The sequence below is a fragment of the Bufo gargarizans genome, chromosome 2 (genome assembly GCF_014858855.1).
Source record: "Bufo gargarizans isolate SCDJY-AF-19 chromosome 2, ASM1485885v1, whole genome shotgun sequence".
Taxonomy (NCBI): Eukaryota; Metazoa; Chordata; class Amphibia; order Anura; family Bufonidae; genus Bufo; species Bufo gargarizans.
The window spans coordinates 196,491,223-196,508,138 of NC_058081.1; the positions used below are offsets into that span (position 1 = coordinate 196,491,223).

Below are 16,916 nucleotides of genomic sequence, written 5' to 3' on the forward strand. Positions count from 1 at the left end.
CGGAGGATCCACCTTAGGGGGAGGAGACACCTCTCCTCGCCGTCAGCAGGGAAAGGAAAGTATATTCATGCGCTGGGTGGTCGAGAACCTTATTAAGACCACCCCAGGCCCTGGACATGACCGCGGAAAAATCCCTCATGGACCGGGAACATGGTAGTCTCCGACTGCCTGGACGGAAAAAGGGGGAACTCCTGACCAGTGGAAGGAGGAGAATCCCCTTGGAGAATAAAGGTGTCTCGGACAGTCACCACTAAGTCAGCCACCCTGGTGGAGAGCTTAGGCGAGGGGTCCCGCTCCATGACCTAATTAGAGCCGGAAATTCTCCTTCAGACTTGCGCTCCCTAAGGGAGGGGAGAGTCGCCCGAACGCGCCTCTAGACGAGGGGGGGGGTGGGGAGAGAGCCAGAGCTCACGCTCCCTGTTAGTAGTCGGGCGTCTTCTGTGGAAAACCACTTAGAGAGGTGGTTGGCGTCACAGGATTTGAAAATGCCCTATAGTCCAAAAAGGACCTGGCTCGTCCGAGCCGGATAATTCTCCTTCGGATTACTCTCCCTAGGGAGGGGGAAGAGCAGTCCGCAAGCGCCACCGGCGAGGTGAGGGGGGTGGAGAGACGGAGACATCCGAGGTGGGATGCTGCCGCTCACGCTGCCTCTTCGTAGTCAGTCACCCACTGTGGGGACCACTGAGAGAGATGGAGTCGTTAGCGCCACAGGATTAAAGGACATGGTTGCCTTGGCGACTAAGACCAATTTAGCGGCCGCGCTGGACATGGCAGATGCCCAAGCGGGGACCGCAGGCCCCCAGGGACGTGGAGGAGGGGTGGAGGAGGGGGGTAAGGCAGGGATGCAGGTAATACTTATCTGCTCCTGCAGAACTTCTCCCTCGACTCCAGGACCAGCAGGGATGCACCTCATCAGGCTTCTGACTCCTTGTCCAGGAGTGCAGTGTTCTGGTGGAGGGTGGCAGCAGGAGACCCAGTAGCTGGTGGGATACCGGAGCTGCAGGTCGAGCCCGGATCCACTTGTCTTCTTTGGGGGGCAATGGAGGCAGCCAGGCAGCGTCCAAGGACGGCAGCGGGCATTCCACGGGGGACCAGGAAGGCGCCATGCCGACCTGTGTCCCCATCTAGAATAATATAAACAATTTTTGAAGGCTGAAAGGGGCTTTGAACTCAGAAAGCCTGGACATGGGGCAGCAGCAGCAGTACCACTGAGCTACCAGCTTGCCTGGCACAAAACGGAGTAGAGTGATGAGGAGCTGCACGGCCATGAGCAAACAGAGTCTCCGGTGTAAGGAGAGTCAGAGCGGCATGCCGAGGCTCCGCCTCCCCGAACGCGTCATTATGGCGCGAAAAAAGCGCGCGAAAAATAAGCGCGCGCGCGAAAATATGCGCGAAAATAAGCGCACGCGCGAAAATATGCGCGAAAAAAGCGCACGCGCGAAAATATGCGCGAAAATAAGCGCACGCGCGAAAATAAGCGCGCGCGTGATTTAAACAAACACCACGTGGAGGAGCGGCCTGCCGGCGGGCGCTGAGGGAGCGCAGCAGCCAAGGCCCGACGAGAGAAGCGCTGAAGCCCACAGTTTAAGGGGGAAGAGATGCCAGTACTCCAGTGCCAAAATGAAGAAAGTGCCCCATCAGGATCCTTCTTCAAGCTCACCCAGGCAGCCACAGACAAATAGACACAGAGGGAGGGGGAGGGATTGGGCAACACTTATCTGCTCAGCATGCTCCCTCGATGTCCAGACCAGCAGGGATGCGCCTCTTCAGACTTCTGACTCCAATCCAGGAGAACAGTGCTCTGGAGGAGGGTAGGCAGCAGGCGTCCCAGCAGCTGGTGGGATGCCGGAGCTAACAGGTCGAGCCCGGATCCACTTATCTTCTTGGGGGGAAATGGAGGCAGCCAGGCAACGTCCCAAAGACGGCGGCGGGCACTCCACGGGGGACCAGGAAGGCGCCATGCCGACCTGTGTCCCCATCTAGAATAAAAATAACAAAAAGGAGTAGAATCAGAGAGTGTCAACCTCCTTCACCAGACACTAAGCAAAGACTGAGTTCCTCCTGGTGGAGTCTGGGGGTATAGCCCGAGGAGGAGGAGCTCTTTCATTTGCATAGTGTCCCTCCTACTAATACCTCTAAGCTATACCCATGGTCTGTGTCCCCCAATGGAAAAAAGCACGAGAAATATACCGTACTCACATGCAAATCCATCTGGTCTCTGTCCAGAAAAAGTCCTTTCAACGGAATCATATAATTTCTCATCATGAACTTGTCCAAAACAACCTCATGGAACATTTGGCTTCTCTCTCTTGTGCTCAGCTCTTTCTTGGGAAGAGGGGAATCGATGTATACTACTTTACATGGTTTACCATCTAGTAGAAGAGATGGAGTTGGAGATGGAGTTACATCAGTGACACTCATAGTTTCATAGCTAGGCCAATCTAAACCTAATCCAGAAGAATTATATGCCTGAGAATTAGCCAAAACAGAACGCTTTTCAATGACAGCCCAGCTTCTGGTTAGAAGAAGCAACTCATCTGTGTTTACACATCAACAAAACTCTGCTGTTTCAATGAAGTTTGAAGATGTTGGTATTCTATATGAGTATTACAATTTACTTAAAGGGGTATTCCCATCTCAGACAATGGGGGCATATAGCTAGGATATGCCCCCATTGTCTGATAGGTGCAGGTCCTACAACGAGAACAAAGCTGGGAGCGCTGTGGCTGGAGGACCCCAGATTTCCCAGGGTCCGTCCAACACCAAGCGCTGCCCCCATAGAAGTGAATGGGAGCGCACCGCGCATGGCGGCCCTGGCTCCCATTAATTTCTATGGGGCAGGCGGCAATAGCTCGGCTACTTTCGGCAGCCCCATAGAAATGAATGGAGGGCGGCTGCGCATGCGCAGTGCGCCCTCCGTTCATTTCCCTGGCCCTGTTCTCATTGTAGGTGTTGTCCCAGCGGTGGGACCCACACCTATCAGACAATAGGGGCGTATCCTAGCGATATGCCCTTTAAATCAACACTAAGGGTTCATCCACATGGGAATTCAGCAGTGGGTTTCTCTGAACTCTGGCACTGCAAAAACCTCCTGAAATGGACTAGTTTTTGGGATGGCATTGTGGTGGGAATCACAGTGGGCCGCTTCAGCCTTTGCACTGCAAAAGGTTAAAAGACACAAGTTAAGGCACAGCATAAATTTACAATTATGGCTTGAAAGTCAGTCGACATATGTCTTTTCCAGAATGTGTAGATGAGATTTTTGAAAAACCTATCCGCTTTGCTTTTACTCAGGTTCACACATGCTGCAGATTTTCTGTGCGTATTAAAGGGGTTATCCCATCTTAGACAATGGGGGCATATCACTAGGATATGCCCCCATTGTCCGATAGGTGCGGGTCCCACCTCTGGGACCCGCACCTACAAGGAGAACAGAGCAGAGAAAGTTGAGGAGGGCGCACTGCGCATGCGCGGCCATCCTATATTCATTTCTATGGAGCCGCCCAAAATAGCCAAGCGCTGACTCGGCTATTTCCGTCGGCCCCATAGAAATGAATGGGAGCGGTGGCCGCGCATGTGCAGTGCGCTCCCATTCACTTCAATGGGAGAGGCGGGGAGCTGCGCCTGGTGGTGGACGGACCCCAGCCAAAACATTCTCCTTGTAGGTGCGGGTCCCAGAGATGGGACCTGCATCTATCAGACAATGGGGGCATATCCTAGCGATATGCCCCCATTGTCTAAGATTCTGAACATTTCCTCCATGCAAAATACAATTAACAGAGCTAAACCACAGGGCAGACACCCGGAGAGGCTTTCCATCCGTACACTGTTCCAAAAAGACATGTCCCTCCTTAGCATGGTGTCTGCTTTAAACCACCGCCACTAGAACCTGCACCTATCTTCAGAGGAGGGGTCCTCTCACTTATTTAGTAAGGTGGCAGCTGGTACCATGATGCAGGTGGAAAATGAATGGAGAAGTGGCCATTAAAGTGTGCAGCTCTCTATTCACTTCAACAGGAGTCACAGAAACAGCCAAATATGCTCCCATACAAGTGAACAGAGAGACATGCACGCAGTGCCTTGAAAAAGTATTCATACCTCTTGAACGTTTCCACATTTGTTTATGTTACACCAACAAAATGTATTTTATTCAGATTTTCTGTGATAGACCAGCACAAACTATGTGTGAAGTGTAAAGAAAATGATACATGGTTTTCAAAATTTTAATAAAATAAATCTGAAAAGTTTGATGTGCATTTGTATTCTGCCACCCTGAGTCAATAGGACCACCTTTCGCTGCAATTACAGCTGTAAGTCTTTTGGGATGTGTCTCTACCAGCTTTGCACACCTAGAGGCTGATATTTCTGCCCATTCTTTTTTGCAAAATAGCTCAAGCTCAGTCAGATTGGATGGAGAGTGTCTGTGAACAGCAATTTTCAAATCTTGCCAAAGATTCTCAATGGGATTTAAGTCTGGACTTAGCTGTGGATCTCTGCAGCTTCTCCAGAGTGATTATGGGCCTCTTGGCTGCTTCTCTATCTAGTACTCTCCTTGCCTGGGCTGTCAGTTTAGGTGGACGGCCATGTCTTGGTAGATTTGCAGTTGTGCCATGTTCCGTCCATACAACTTTATTCCTGACCTGTCTGGTGTGTTCCTCGGTTTTCATGATGCTGTTTGATCACTAATGTTCTCTAACAAACCTCTGAAGCCTTCACAGAGCAGCTGTAGTTACATGAGCATAAATTACACACAGGTGGACTCTATTAGCTAATTAGGTGACTTCTGAAGGCAATTGGTCCCACTGGATTTTATTTAGGGGCATCAGAGTACAGGGGGCTGAATACAAATGCACACCACACTTTTCAGACTTTTATTTATTTAACATTTTGAAAACCATGTTTTTCTTTTAACTTCACACATACTTGCTACCGTTTGTTGGTCTATCACCTTAAATCCCAATGAAAATACATTCAAGTTTGTCGGTTAATGTGAACAATTGTGAAGAAGTTCTAGGGGTATAAATCCTTTTTAAGGCACTGTATGTGCAAACATTTCTCCATTCAATCTCTACCTGGATGTAGTGGTTAGCTGCCACCTCACAAGATGGGTACAGGTTTATGGGTCACAGATGCAGATATTCCATAATGGTCTAACATGGGAATAACCCAGCCACATAGTCTCCTGCCACAGCCAGAATTGTAAAGAAGTAGAAGTTCTTCTGGGACAAATATAGAATAGGTCTCTATGTAGTTCTCATTTTAGATTGCAAGTCGGAAACAAAACAGGATATTAGGAAGGGTTTGGACTTTTTTTTATTTGTCCCAGTTGCTACTATTTGTGTTCCTGAGAGGTGGTCACCCTTAGTGACAACAACAATGACAGGACCTTGCAAAGCCATGACACATCATAGCTCACTGTGCATTACAAAAGGCAGCATGGGATGGGACATGTAAGTTACTACGTAATTATGTTATTTTTATAATGGCCAAACACCTTCAATTTATCAAAAAGTCAGCAGGGGCTTCCCTTATCACAACCTCAATCAATAATCAAAACTTGCTACACATCAGACTCTCCCCAACCAGCCAAACTTTAAAAAGCATCCTGAAAATCTACCTCCTCTTGAGTAAAGCCTGCAACCTACAACAACCCTGCCTCCCCTACTGTCTCCTTCCCCTCTAGATTTTCAGCCCTCGCAGGCAGGGCCCTCTGTCTGACACTCAGTTAGTTCATCCGTTTTATATTATGTATGTAAGCACCTTTCATGGGTACAGTGATCATAAAATAATGGGGCTTTAAAATAATAATAAAAGCCACAGGCAGCTAGCTGTATAGGAATCAGGACCTCATGGAGGTAACCATCATCTCCATTTTAAAGGTTAACTGTGTGGGGAAAAAATTGCAAAATTCCTCATACTTCAGGCCCATTCACATGGGGCAACAATCAGGGCCTTTATGGGGAAGGAGCATTAGTAGAAACGCTTGTACCTGATAACTGCCCAATGTAAAGGGTCCACCAATCACCCAATGAATGAGTAAATGCTCGTTCGTCCAGTGGAAGCATGACTCCTGCGGTCACCTAAACCATTGTTTTTCAGTAATAGATTGTGCTGTCTAATCAGCAATGTGCTGCCTGGAAGCAATGATTCTTCATGGGGATGAAGGATCACAGTAGTGATCGCTAGTCTTCATACAAAGGCGATGATTGCTGCATGCAAATTTAGCTCTCCCCTCCTATGACGCGCAGGCAATTATCAGAAATAAACAGTTAGGCCCCTTTCACACGGGCGAGTAGAGTATTCCGCGCGGATGCGATGCGCGAGTTGAACGCATTGCACCCGCACTGAATACCGACCCATTCATTTCTATGGAGCTGTTCACATGAGTAGTGATTTTCACGCATCATTTGTGCGTTGCGTGAAAAATCGCAGCATGCTCTATATTCAGCGTTTTTCACGTAACGCAGGCCCCATAGAAGTGAATAGGGTTGCGTGAAAATCGCAAGCATCCGCAAGCAAGTGCGGATGCGGTGCGATTTTCACGCACGGTTGCTAGGAGACGATCGGGATGGAGACCCCATCATTATTATTTTCCCTTATAACATGGTTATAAAGGGAAAATAATAGCATTCTGAATACAGAATGCATAGTAAAATAGCGCTGGAGGGGTTAAAAAATAAAAAAATAAAAATTTAACTCACCTTAGTCCACTTGCTCGCGCAGCCCGAGTGATCTTAGCTTTGTGTAGCAACAAGGACCTTTGGTGACATCACATGATCCATCACATGATCTTTTACCATGGTGATGGATCATGTGATGACCGGAGTGACGTCACCACAGGTCCTGTTGCTACACAAAGCTAAGATGAAGACAGAAGGAGATGCCGGCTACGGGAGCAAGTGGACTAAGGTGAGTTAAATTATTTATTTATTTTTTTAACCCCTCCAGCGCTATTTTACTATGCATTCTGTATTCAGAATGCAATCATTTTCCCTTATAACAATGTTATAAGGGGAAATAATACAATCTACAGAACACCGAGTTTGTGTACCAAACGCATCACAATGTTTTGCACTCGCGCGGAAAAATCGCAGGTGTTCCCGCAACGCACCTGCACATTTTCCCGCAATGCCCGTCTGAAAGAGGCCTTAATTCCCCATAATTACCTGTAAAGTTGACCAGTGTAATGTGTCACTCCCTGCAACATTACACTTCAAACAAATCCCAGCCTCCCCTCCAACTAATAGAACCATACAGATCCACAAACAATGTCTTAAAAGGGCCACTAGCTTTCCACAAAACTTTTGATATATCATAGCGAAATATCTAAAGTTTAGAAAGGTGAGGTTTCTGAGCGTTCAGACCCCCACCAATCCCTAGAACAAGTGCACGCTTCTCTCCCCCTCGCTGCACAAGACAGGCCCATAGATTTCCATGCTTCCCTCCCCTCGTTCTAAGGATCGGATTGCTTAGACCCCTACTGATTTAAATTTTTGAACATTTTAAACTTTTTTTGTTCTATGACATATCAAAAGTTTTGTGAAAAATGAGTGACCCTTTAAGAACCTTTTGCATGGGCCAAAGATTGGGCCAATTATGGGGAACAAATGGTTCTACAAATGCTCATTCTCGAAAACTGATGCATGTAAATGTGCTGGCGACACAAAAGGCTTGTCTGTCTGGTGACCAGATTGTTTATGCAGCACATAGTTTCACATCATAGTTTGTCTGCTGCACATCCTGTGTAAACCGGGATGAGCTTCCAAAAAACTGTAAATCTGTACAGGGATGAACAATCGCAGTAACAATTGCTCATCCTCATACATATAAATGCAGCTCACACACGGAGGCAATGGTGGTAAATTGGCCCTTCAGGCCTGTCATGTTTGACAATTAGTCAGTACGCTGCATTAATGTACAAGTCTGGCCATTCTGCTTCTATTATAAACAGTCCAAAACATCTCACCTGTACCAGTACCAGTCTCCACACATACAGGAATCTCCCACTGTTCATTGTAGCCAGGGGCATGGTTATTAAGGAGGGCAAACAAGGCCTGTGACGTAAGTACCACTTGTGGACAATACTTTGGGGCCAGTTTAGAAATGTTCGGATCTGAGCTTACACTCTGTTGAGAAGCAAGAGACAATAAAGATCAGCAAGCAAACAAAGTATTCCCCTTGATGTTAAAAATATACAGACATGACCAATACTGCAATTTATTTTGAGGGGGGAAAAAAGACAATTATATGCACTAAAGGGCCTATTCAGAAGGTTGTTTAACATCTACTTGTGAGGACTGTATATCTATTACAGCCATCTGAACAAAACTTTAACCTCTTCAGGACCCTGCCATTTTTCACCTTAAGGACCAGGCCATTTTTAGCTAATCTGACATGTGCTGATAACTTTAAAACACTTTTACTTATCCAGGCCATTCTGAGACTGTTTTCTCGTCACATATTTTAAATCATGACAGTGGTAAATTTGAGTCAAAATATTAAATGTTTATTTATAAAAAAAAAATACAAAATTTACAAAAATTTTGGAAAAATTAGCAAATTTCAATTTCTCTACTTTTAAAATATATAGTAATACCTCCAAAAATAGTTATTACTTTACATTTCCCATATGTCTTCTTCATGTTTTTTCATTTATTTTTCTGGGACGTAAAAAGGCTTAGAAGTTTAGAAGCAAATCTTAAAATGTTTAAGAAAATTTCCAAAACCCAATTTTTTAAAGGATCAGTTATGAAGTCACTTTTTGGGACTTACATATTTGAAACCACCCATAAATCACCCCATTTTAGAAACTACACCCCTCAATCTATTCAAAACAGATTTTACAAACTTTGTTATCCCTTTAGGTGTCCTACGAGAATTAAAGGAAAATGGTAATGAAATTTCAAAAGCTCATTTTTACATTTTAATCTATTTTTTTTTTTTAAACCCATCAAGGGTTAACAGCCAAACAAAACTCAAAATATGGAGTATACAAAAACACCCCATATGTGCTCAAAAACTGATGTATGGGCGCACAGCAGGCTCTCAGAGTGGAAGGAGCACCATACGGCTTTTGGAGAGCGGATTTAGCTGGAATGGTAATTGGGAGCTATGTCGCATGTGAAGACACCCTGAGGTGGACCTACAGTGGAAACCCCCAAAAAGTGAGCCCATTTTGGAAACTACACCCCTCAAGAAATCTTTCAAGGTGTGTAGTGAGCACTTTGACTTCAAAGGTGTTTCCTAGAATTAGACTTGACAGTGAAAAATCGAATTTTTTTTTCACAAAAAAGTTGCTTTACACCTACATTTTTCACTTTCTCAAAGGGTAACAGGACAAAATGCACCCCACATTTTGTTCCCTATTTCCCCCCGAATACGGCAACACCCCATATGTGCTCAAAAAATGATGTAAGGGCGCATAGCAAGCTTTAGAGTGGAAGGAGCACCAAATGGCTTTTGGAGAGTGGATTTAGCTGGAATAGTAATTGGGAGCTATGTCGCAGTCGCATGTGAAGACACCCTGAGGTGGCCCTACAGTGGAAACCCCCAAAAAGTACCCCATTTTGGAAACTACGCCCCTGAAGGAATCTTTCAAGGTGTGTAGTGAGCACTTTGACCTCAAAGGTGTTTCCTAGAATTACACTTAACAGTGAAAATGAAAAATTGCTTTTTTTCACAAAAAAAGTTGCTTTACACCCACATTTTTCACTTTCCCAAAGGGTAACAGGACAATACACACCCCACATTTTGTTCCCCATTTCCCCCCCGAATACGGCAACACCTCATTTGTGCTAAAAAAATGATGTATGGGCGCACAACAGGGATCTAGAGTCAAACAGCAAAATATGGATTTTGCTGACCTGGATTGGCAGACATTGATTTTAGGTGCCATGTCGCATTTAACAAATTCCTAAGGTCCCCAGAAATTAAAGACACCATTTTGGAAAGAGCACCCCAGTATGAACATTTTAAGTGGTGGAAAGGGTACTTTTGAACTAACAGGGTTTTACAGAAATGAGTATGTAGTGGTTGGCGAAAAGTGAATCTGTAAGCTATGCGGACTAAGGCCTCTTGCACACGAGCGTATTTTCATTCCGTTTCCGTTCTGGGTTTTTTGCAGACCGTATACGGAACCGTTCATTTCAATGGGTCCGCAAAAAAACCTGAAGTTACTCCGTGTGCATTCTGTTTCTGTATTTCCGTTCCTATTATTGTCCCCATTACGGACAAGGATAGTACTATTCTATTAGGGGCCAGCTGTTCCATTCCGCAAAATACGGAATGTCATCCGTATTTTTTTGCGGACGGCAAATTACATACGGTCGTGTGAAAGAGGCCTAAATCAGAGATATAAGGTGGTAAAACTACAGGGTACATCATGGATGAAATTTAATTAATACTCCATGGATGAGTGGTAGATTTTAAAACACTCATGTTTTTCAGGACAGGTTTCACAGTGGTAAATGGTGTCTTTCTTTATCCCTCTTTTGTGACACACCCTGCAACATTTTTTGGTCCTTCCCTTCCTTCCTGTGTGGGGGACTTGACTTGGAAAATGTTGCCCTGGTAGAACACGGGCACCATGATTTCCTGAAGTACTGTGACTCTTCCGGGCCAGGCTTTGAAAAATTAGGGCCTTGATAACTACCTCTTGGAACTGAAGGAAAGTTCCTGTGTGGCCTGCAGATTGAAATGGCAATGTGCAATGCGTACGTGCTATCTGTACAATGTGTACGGACAGCTTTTTGTACCACACTTTCATTTTTCGTGTGGCACTGTAGGGCTTCAGAAGTTGCTCTGAATGATCCACCCCTCCCATGTGCCTGTTGTAGTCAAGGATACAAACTGGTTTGGGGGTAGTGGTTGTTGTACCTCGTACAGGAGCAGGGGAGCTGGTGTTAGTGTGAATGGTGGTCAGTACCAGGACTTCCCTCTTGTCCTTGTACTTAACCACCAGCATGTTCTCATGGAGGAGAGCCCTACTTTCACCCATTCTCAGTGGTTGCCCTACCAGGGATCTAGGGAGGCCTCTCTGATTTTTGCATACTGTGTCGCAAGCCACAGTACCTCTGGCAGTTAGGGACATGAATAGGGGTATGCTGATATAATAGTTATCCACATAGAGGTGGTAACCCTTATCCAACAGTAGGTGCAGTAAGTCCCACACGATCTTCCCACTAACTCCTAGGATGGGGTGGGGGGTCATTCTGGGGGTTCTAGTCGGGAATCCTTCCCTTCGTAAATGCGGAACTTGTGGGTCTACCCGGAGCTACTCTCACAAAGTTTGTAAATCTTTATGCCATACCTTGCCGGTTTGCTAGGCAGGTACTGGTGGAATCTAATCCTCCGTTTCAAAAGTAATAGGGACTCATCTACACTGACATTTTTATCTGGGTTGTACACCTCAACAAACTTGGTGTTAAGTTGGTCAATGACAGACCTAACCTTGAACAGATGGTCAAATCTTGGGTCATTTTGGGGTGGGCACTGTGCATTGTCATTGTAGTGTAGGAATTTCAGAATTGACTCAAATCGCTTCCGGGTCCTGGTCTTACTGTAAATTGGAGTCTGGTAGAAAATGTCCGAACTCCAATATTGTCTAACGTTTGGCTTCTTTACAACGCCCATATGCAGCACGAGTCCCAAAAACGTCATAATCTCTGCTGCACTTACTGGGGTCCAAACAAGGGGTCTAGCGTATTCCAATGTAGGGTTCTGATCAATGAATTGTTATGCGTATAAATTGGTTTGGGTCACCATTACATTTACAAAATCTTCAGATAAGAAGATTTTGAAAAAATTATAGTTCAGTGAAGCCAGCACAGTCTATCTGTATTCCGGAGCTGCCCTCAAAATCCAGAATTTGGGGCTGATAATTGTCAGAGGGTGGGGTCACTCGGGGGGGAAGGGCTGCCTCCGCTGTTGTTCTGGGGCACCTTCTAGAGGGTCCCTCATCAGTGGATGATGATGATAAGGGGGTAGAGGAGTAGATGAAAGTGGCATCCTCTTCTCCCTCAGTGGCAGACTCCGTATCGGAGGCAAGATAGGCCTATTCAGCAGAGTATGCTCGTTGAACGGACAGGCCATTTTTATTTTATTGGGGTGTGACGTGTGAAATGTGTAAACCTTTATTTAGTGTGAGGGGTGTGTATGTTGGGGCTTGTAATAAATTTGAAATTAAATTTAGAAGAAAAAAAAAGGAGGAAAAAACTGTGCAAACTGAGCGGACGCGATTAGTAGACTAACTACCACTAACTGCAGTCCTTTTTTCACACAAAAAAATAAAATAAAAAATGTAAAAAAATGTGCAGATGTAAATGAGCACACTACTGATCGGTGATCTGCAGCATGCACGCACACAGATTATGTGTTGAAAAACGAATATAAAAAAAAAAAAATGAAGGGGTAGGGACAGAGGGTGGTTTAGGGATCTAGAACAGCTGCAAAAAAAATAAATAATTTTTTTTTAATCAGTGCAGCAATGCCAGATGATGATTATGTTTATTTCTTCTTTCTTGATTCAGCAGGAAAAGCTGAAATAGCAGTGGTGGTGCACCACAAGTCCCAGCAAGTCAACAAGCAGCACAGAAAAGCACAGAACCTCTCTGCATGCAGTCACCAGCTAGAATGGCTGCATGCAGGGAGGTTCAGCCCTTTCCTGTGCTGCTATAGCGCCGCCATTGGCTGGAGCGTTGTTCCAGCCAATCGCAGCGCTGGCAGGGGACGCCAAACACTGGTGTTCCCTACCTCACCTCGGAGGAGACATGTGCTGATCGGTTCAGCACTGGTCACCCCCCCCCCCCCCTGACCTGCCCCGCAGCTCCATACTGCTTCCGGTGCTGTGATAGGCCAGTCTTCATTGACTGGCCAATCACAGCGCTTGGATGCCTGCCGGTAAGAGCAGCCATGGTGCCACGATTTCTCTGCGATTCCCTCCCAGCACACGGCGGACCTTGTGCTGTACATGTACGACGCTGGTCCTTACATCACGTCCAGCTGTGACGTACATGTACAGCAGGGGTCCTTAAAGGGTTAAAGAGAATTTGCTATCAGTAACCGACCCGTTTTTATGTTAAACTTTTTTAAAACTATTTAGTCGTTTTCTGAATTTTGCATGTCACTATTAGGGATGAGCGAATCGACTAGCACTGGTGTGAATGTGCCACAAGAGGTGGGGATTTATGCAGGGAACCATTACTTGTCTAACAGCAGGCAATCATAGCCAAGTATAAAGCCCCAGTCCAATATGGCGGATCTTCCCTGTACTTTATCACTTGGCTATAATAGCCTGTCTGCATTCACTACATACTGCACCACATACATGCGTGTGATGTGTGCGGGGCAGCGTGTGATTATATATGTGTGCGATGTATGTATTGCAGTGTGTAATGTATACTGCCTGTGTGAGCTAGGAGATGATCATGTGACAGATTTTGTATGCTAGGTTAGGTTGTGCAGAGGGAGGGGAAGGGCAGATTATTCACGCCCACAAATATTCACGAGGGAGAGCTCAGGCATTGTTGTTACACGCCCCCACATGTAAACAATGCAAGAATACCAGAACTATGCAAAGGTGTAAGAATGTTTTTCTTTCAAGAAATCAAGCTTAACTAATGTATATGCAAGTCCTGAGGAGTTTTATAAAGTTTATTTTTCCCCATTACTCAGATAACCACTTTAAGTGTCATAAAAATGTAATTCTAAGCTTTTCAATTAAACTCAAACACCTGTGATAATTAGTTTGCCAGGTGAGCCCAATTAAAGACGTTCTATATTATTAACAGCTTAACGACCCAGGACGAGAATGCTCATCCTAAACTGGCGGCACTTAGCGCTAGAGGACGAGCAGTCCTGCGGTCCTTTCTCCTCCCCCACGTGCAGTGCAGTGATCAGCGGCAAAGATCCGGCTGTTACTGACAGCCGGATCCCTGCTGCATTAACCAGCATCGGTGATGATGCCAATGTCGGTGGATTATCCCTGATATGCCGCGGTCAGTGCTGATTGCGGCATATAGGAGGTTTGCGCTCCCTCACCTCATCCATCGGTCCCCGCGCTGCGGGGGCTCGATGGTTGCCATGGCAGCCTCAAGCCATTCCAAGGTTTGGGGCCTGGCATGTACGGAGGCTTAAGAGGCCCAGCCCCCAGGCTGGGTCTCCTAGGCAACTGTTAGCGTCTTACAGTGTAAGACACTAACAGTTCAATACAGCACAATACAGATGTATCGTGCTGCATTGAAACAGGGATCAGACCCTAATGTTGAAGTCCCAGAGTGGAACAAATAATAAAGTGAGAAAAAAAAAAAGTTAATAAAATGAAAGTTTAAAAAAAAAAAAGCGTCCTTTCCAAAAAATAAAGTAACAAAAATTTTTTTAAAAATAGGGAAAAGACACAGACATATTAGGTATCGTCGACCCGTATCAACCAGCTCTATAAACATATCACATGACCTAACCCCTCAGATGAACACCGTAAAAAATAAAAACTGTGCTAAATAAACTATTTTATTGTCACCTTACATCACAAAAAGTATAACAGCAAGCGATCAAAAAGGCGTACGCCCACCAAAATAGTACCAATCTAACAGTCACCTCATCCCGCAAAAAATGAGCCCCTATCTGAGACAATCGCCCAAAAAATAAAAAAAACTATGGCTCAGAATATGGAGACACTAAAACATCATTTTTTTTTGTTTTAAAAAAGCTGTTATTGTGTAAAACTTACATAAATAATAGGTATACATATTAGGTATCGCCACGTCCGTATCGACCGGCTCTATAAGAATATTACATGACCTAACCCCATAGGTGAACACCGTAAAAAATAAAAACTGTACTAAATAAACAATTTTTTGTCACAAAAAGTGTAATAGCAAGCGATCAAAATATCATATGCACCCCAAAATAGTGGCAATCAAACAGTCCTCTCATTCCGCAAAAAATGAGACCTTACCTAAGATAATCGCCCAAAAAATGAAAAAACTATGGCTCTCAGACTATAGAGACACTAAAACATGATTTTTTTTGTTTCAAAAATGAAATCATTGTGTAAAACTTACATAAATAAAAAAAATTGTATACATATTAGGTATCGCCGCGTCCGTGACAACCTGCTCTATAAAAATACCACATGATCCAACCTGTCAGTTAAATGTTGTAAATAACAAAAAAAAACTGTGCCAAAACAGCTATATTTTGTTACCTTGCCTCACAAAAAGTGTAATATAGAGCAACCAAAAACCATATGTCCCCCAAACTAGTACCAACAAAACTTCCACCCTATCCCGTAGTTTCTAAAATGGGGTCACTTTTTTGGAGTTTCTACTCTAGGGGTGCATCAGGGGGGCTTCAAATGGGACATGGTGTCAAAAAAAAAAAAAACAGTCCAGCAAAATCTGCCTTCCAAAAACCGTATGGCATTCCTTTCCTTCTGCGGCCTGCCGTGTGCCCGTACAGCAGTTTACGACCACATATGGGGTGTTTCTGTAAACTACAGAATCAGCGCCATAAATACTGAGTTTTGTTTGGCTGTTAACCCTTTGTTTGCTTTGTAACTCCCCCAAAAAATATTGAAATGGAAAATCTGCCCAAAAAGTTAAAATTTTGAAATTGTATCTCTATGTTCCATAAATTCTTGTGGAACACCTAAAGGGTTAACGACATTTGTAAAATCAGTTTTGAATACCTTGAGGGGTGTAGTTTCTAGAATGGGGTCATTTTTGGGTGGTTTCTATTATGTAAGCTTCACAAAGTGACTTCAGACCTGAACTGGTCCTTAAAAAGTTGGTTTTTGAAAATGTCTGAGAAATGTCAAGATTTACTTCTAAACGTCTAAGCCTTGTAACGTCCCCCAAAAATAAAAAGGAGATTTTTGTGAAACTCACCTGTAAAATCTTTTTCTCGTCTTTTCCATTGGGGGACACAGACCATGGGTATAGCTTAGAGGTATTACTAGGAGGGACACTATGCAAAAACGAAGCTCCTCCTCCTCGGGCTATACCCCCAGACACCTCCAGGAGGACTTCAGTCGTTGCAAAAGCAGTAGGAGAAGGAGAACTGAAAAAACCACAATGGAAACCAACACACCAACTAAACAAAAAAAGCGGGCGGGAGCTGTGTCCCCCAATGGAAAAGACAAGAAAAAGATTTTACAGGTGAGTTTCACAAAAATCTCCTTTTCTCGTACATTCCATTGGGGGACACAGACCATGGGACGTCCAAAAGCAGTCCATGGGGTGGGAAAAACCAACACCGCCAGGAGAAAAAACGTCCAACCGTTAAACGGGCACCACGGCCTGCAATACCCTGCGCCCGAGGACAGCATCAGCCGAAGCCAGCGAGTGCAACCGATAAAACTTTGTGAACGTATGCAAGGATGACCAAGTGGCAGCCTTACACAACTGGGAGGCGGAGGCGCGATTGCGTCTGGCCCAGGAAGCTCCCACTGCCCTTGTGGAGTGAGCGGTAATCCGCGACGGGGGAACCTGACCACGAGCGCGATAGGCCGCAGCAATAGCGGAACGGATCCACCGCGCCACAGTAACCTTGGAAGCCGCCAGACCCTTACGAGACCCCTCGGGAACCACAAAGAGGAAGTCCGAACGACGAAAGGAGGCGGTGGCCCCCAGATACACTTTCAGGGCCCTGACGACGTCCAGGGAGTGGAGAGCACGTTCCTTGGGGTTCGCCGGAGAAGGACAAAAAGAGGGCAGGACAAGATCCTCGTTAAGGTGGAACGGGGAAACCACCTTGGGCAAAAAAGAAGGAACCGGCCGTAGCACCACCTTATCCTGGTGGAAGACCAGAAAAGGCTCCTGACAGGAAAGCGCGGCCAGCTCCGAAACCCTCCTAATGGAGGTAATGGCCACCAGAAAAACCACCTTCCAGGTGAGGAAGACTAGGGAGACCTCCCTCAG

At 45.3% G+C, this 16,916-nt stretch overlaps 1 protein-coding gene across 3 annotated transcripts in view; it reads right to left on the bottom strand.

Annotated features, from left to right (window-relative positions):
• ICE2 (interactor of little elongation complex ELL subunit 2) overlaps window positions 1-16,916 on the bottom strand; it is a 135,011-nt gene that overhangs the window by 87,280 nt on the left and 30,815 nt on the right. For all 3 annotated transcript variants that reach the window (XM_044279861.1, XM_044279862.1, XM_044279860.1), the window contains exons 7-8: window positions 7,967-8,126; window positions 2,200-2,372 (exon numbers count right to left, since the gene is read on the bottom strand). In XM_044279861.1, coding sequence (XP_044135796.1) covers window positions 2,200-2,372; window positions 7,967-8,126 — 333 coding nt within the window. The remainder of the gene's footprint in view (window positions 1-2,199; window positions 2,373-7,966; window positions 8,127-16,916) is intronic.